At 41.8% G+C, this 3,658-nt stretch overlaps 1 protein-coding gene across 1 annotated transcript in view; it reads left to right on the top strand.

Moving 5' to 3' along the window:
* Positions 1-2,239: 2,239 nt before the first annotated feature.
* Positions 2,240-3,658, top strand: part of SPINK5 (serine peptidase inhibitor, Kazal type 5) — a 10,801-nt gene continuing 9,382 nt past the window's right edge. The window contains exons 1-2 of the mRNA XM_009079684.1: positions 2,240-2,294; positions 3,056-3,075. Coding sequence (XP_009077932.1) covers positions 2,240-2,294; positions 3,056-3,075 — 75 coding nt within the window. The remainder of the gene's footprint in view (positions 2,295-3,055; positions 3,076-3,658) is intronic.

Raw genomic sequence — 3,658 nt, 5'->3', positions numbered from 1 at the left:
TGCAGCAAGGGAAAATAAACAGGTATATGTCAACACTGTCACTGAGTGGGGGTTGCACAAACCCAAGGGTGTAAACACAAACCAAGATCTCCCTGTCCAGCGTGGGTAGGATGCACTGCACCTTCTGCTCAGGTCCTGAAAGGCTCTGTCCTGATGGACAAATGCCTGGTGGAAAGAGATTTGCTGAATTGCTCTCTACAAGCAGACAGCTTGTTTGTAGGGTTACAGCACAGATCTTCCTCGTGCACAGGGCAGGAGCCCAAAGCTGAGCACTGTGTACCTCGGCTGACGCAGGGGACAGCAGATACGTGCTGTAGCTGTGGAGATGTTTTCTAAATCTTAATTCCTTCTCTAGATCCTTGACAGGTGTTTGCTCTTCTATCCCTTTACTCTGTCTCTCATTTCAAACTACTCCCCAAATTTAATAGCTTAGTTGGAAGAGAATTGCTTTGCTCTTGTCAGAACATGCTCAATCTCCTTTAAGTGCAGATTTGGTTTGCAAATAATATTTCCTTTCCGATAAGGTTCAGGTGTCATCACTGTGGACATTGGCAGGAATTTGCTTGACCATGACAGCTTTTACAGAGCCTGGCAATTAAGTTGTCAAGATACATTTTCCTCTGCCAGGAAGCATTAATGGATGCTGGTCTTGGCTGGAATAAGCCCTGAGAGATGGATATTGTAATTGGAATGAAAAGAGGTCCTTGTAGCTAAGGCCTGCATTGGTCCAAAGGTCTGAAGTCCTTGATACTTGGTGAAACTGAGATAAAGAAAAGGGCAGGAAATATGGGGCAGAACATCAGGGGGAAGGAATGAAAACAAGGTATGTGACTAAGGAGATGATCTCTAGTGTCGCTAGAGATTAATGGAGCTGGAAATGTTGGCATATGGAAAGACTTTAGCTTTGCAGATGCACACGGCAAACTATTAATATTAGCAGAGCTCCTGGATATGAAAGCAAATATTTTTCCATTAGGTAATCCCCAAAATTGTGTTATTGTGGATTTGCTTTTCAAGTGAGAAGGATGTTGGAAATGTCCTTCTCTTAGAAAATAAAACTGAGATGATTCAACATGAGCTTGCTCTGTTTAAATTATGTCAAAAATAGACCTGCAAGTAAGGATTTTGATTACCAAGTACAGAACTTGAAAGACTAAAAGTTAGTGAGAAACTTGGAGAATTTAGGATCCCAATTAAGAAGACTATGATTGAGACCAACCCAAAGAATTGCCCAAAACCTCCATTCATAAAGAACAAAAGAAAAAGAAAAAAGTGTTCAGGACCAATCTAAGTTCTGCTACCTTAACAGTGGGCAAACCTTAAGGAGATGTTTGAAGAAAACTAAAGATATAAAGCATAAAGAGATAACGTACACAGTGAATTTTCAGGAAGGAAACCATGCGTGGGCTAATACCAATCTTTTCAAAGTTGGCTGACTTCCTAGGTAAAGGAAAAACAGTACATCTAGTCTATGCAGACATTAAAGGCACTTGGCCTGCTGCCCTGTGGGATGGTATCACTTAGACTTAGTGAGGTGGGTCAGGAACTGGTGTTGGGGCAGGTGGTAGCAGATGAGCAGAGAGTACCATGGGAGTTATCAGTGAACAGCCAAAATGATGGGTTTTAGGACCAAACTTCATATTTTTGCTCCTTGTTGCAGTACAGAAAAAGTTGGCACATGGAGCAGAGCACAGCTGAGTTCTTTAAACAGGAGAAGAGCAGGATTCCTCCCGCAGAGCACAGGGTGACCTTCTAGGCTGAAATTGCCTGGGCTCAAACTGGGATGAAATACAGCAATGAAGAGTACAAAATCACACTCTGAGGTTAAATAATGAGGGTTTTGGCCATCAGTTGACAGCTCAGTTGAAGACTATAAAGGAGGAGAAAGTTCTAATTGCATTTAGCCAGACACAAGGTAGAAGTGAGCCTGCAACAAGCCACGGCCATGCGAGGGGCAGCCCAGTGCGGGGCAGGAGGAGAGGGGTCCTGGCACAATGCCTGCTCACCTGGAGCCACATGTAGTCCCCTTCCTGGCATACACGTTTGTATCAATCATTAGCTAGAGATCTAGAGCTGGGTAAACACAATTTTGGCGTTGAATGATGATGACAGGCTCAGAGCATTAGCTAATAAGGTGGGACCACTTGGTGTGGTGTGCTATATATTCCTGCTCCAACCTGCAATCTTCCTCCTGCACAGAGAGCACACAGACTGCACTGGAGCAGTATCCCTGTCTGCCATGAAGATAACGGGTGCTTTTGTGAGGGCAGCTCTAGCCCTTTGCTGCTGCTTGGGTGAGTATTTCTTGGGATTCTTCAGCTGATATCTAGCTAAATCAGAGCTGAATTTTCATTTCAGCAAAAGTCTTTGGGTCTTGCAACATGGAGGGCAACCTTGTTCCAAAGAAATACTCTTCCTGAGAGAGGGTAGCAAAAGAAATTAGGTTTCAAGGCTGAGGTTTCAGCAAACCTCATACAGGCAAGTGTTTTTCTCTTCTGGGTTTGTAGGAGAAATTGCTGCAGGAGCAGTCCTAGTGCAGGGCAGGAGCTTCCACATGGGAGTCCTGTGTATAAAGGCAAGATAAAACTGTTATATACATGAAAAATTGGACCTCTAGTAAGTTTGCTGTGCTTCTCCTGGTAGCTGAGAAGGATGTGTTTGGAGATGGACTGTGCTGGTGGTTGACAGTTGTTTTAAACATGCATGTCGAGACTTTTGAAAGTCAAATACAAAGTGTCTCAGAAGAGTTTAAAATCCAAGAGTACTGAATTGAAAGTACCTGTATCACTTCTCTGTAACATCTTAGGGATGGATTCATACATATGCTCTCAGATGTTTTATCTCCCCTCTGAAATGCAATGAAAATTTATCTAGTAACTTTTAATACATCCCATGGCCATTTACTGGCATAATGTAAAACTCCATGTGTTCCTAAACCTGATAAACTAGTCAACAAACACTTACTGAATGTAACATTTCCATGAAAAGCTTTACATATATATTCTGTGCATATCAATAATTTGATTTTTTTTCCTCTCTCCATTTTTCCTTTCAGGTACTGCCTTTGGAGTTGAGGTGAGCTACAGTTTTATTTATTCTCTTCTATTCCAAGTTTCTGGTAAAATAGAAACAGTATGTAATTACCCGATGAGCAAGTGGATTAAATCTAATGAAAGCTTGGCTGTTCAAATGATATTTGCCAGTGCATGATTGAATGATATTGCCAATTTCATGAGAAAGTAAAAGATCCCCATTTTTCACAGTATTTTCAGTTCATTAAATAAAATGAAAAAGCAAGAAGTAATTGTACAATCCTATTATATTAACTCTTAGAGGTAATTTAGTTACTCCAGGCCAAAGACAGTAGTTTGCCTCCTCGTGGGGAATGCTGTCTGAAGATGATATGCTTGAAAACATCAAAGACTGTGACTCTCATAATTGTTTCTATACAGTAAAACCCACAGAAATATGTTCCTTGCATGGGTTTCTATACCTCTATCTTAGATAGGAAAACAGCAGGGTCTGAGCCATGGATTTGTCTGCAGGTTCTTCCCACACAGTTACAAGATTCCTATAACTCACCAGAGTGCAGCACGATCTGGAAGGATCTTCTATTGAGCTGAGGGGCTCCCAATTACCAACTGCCTTCATTAGGCAC

The sequence above is a fragment of the Acanthisitta chloris genome, unplaced genomic scaffold (assembly GCF_000695815.1).
Source record: "Acanthisitta chloris isolate BGI_N310 unplaced genomic scaffold, ASM69581v1 scaffold7068, whole genome shotgun sequence".
Taxonomy (NCBI): Eukaryota; Metazoa; Chordata; class Aves; order Passeriformes; family Acanthisittidae; genus Acanthisitta; species Acanthisitta chloris.
The sequence above is the reverse complement of the archived record's forward strand: the minus strand, read 5'-3'. Positions and strand labels throughout refer to the sequence as shown.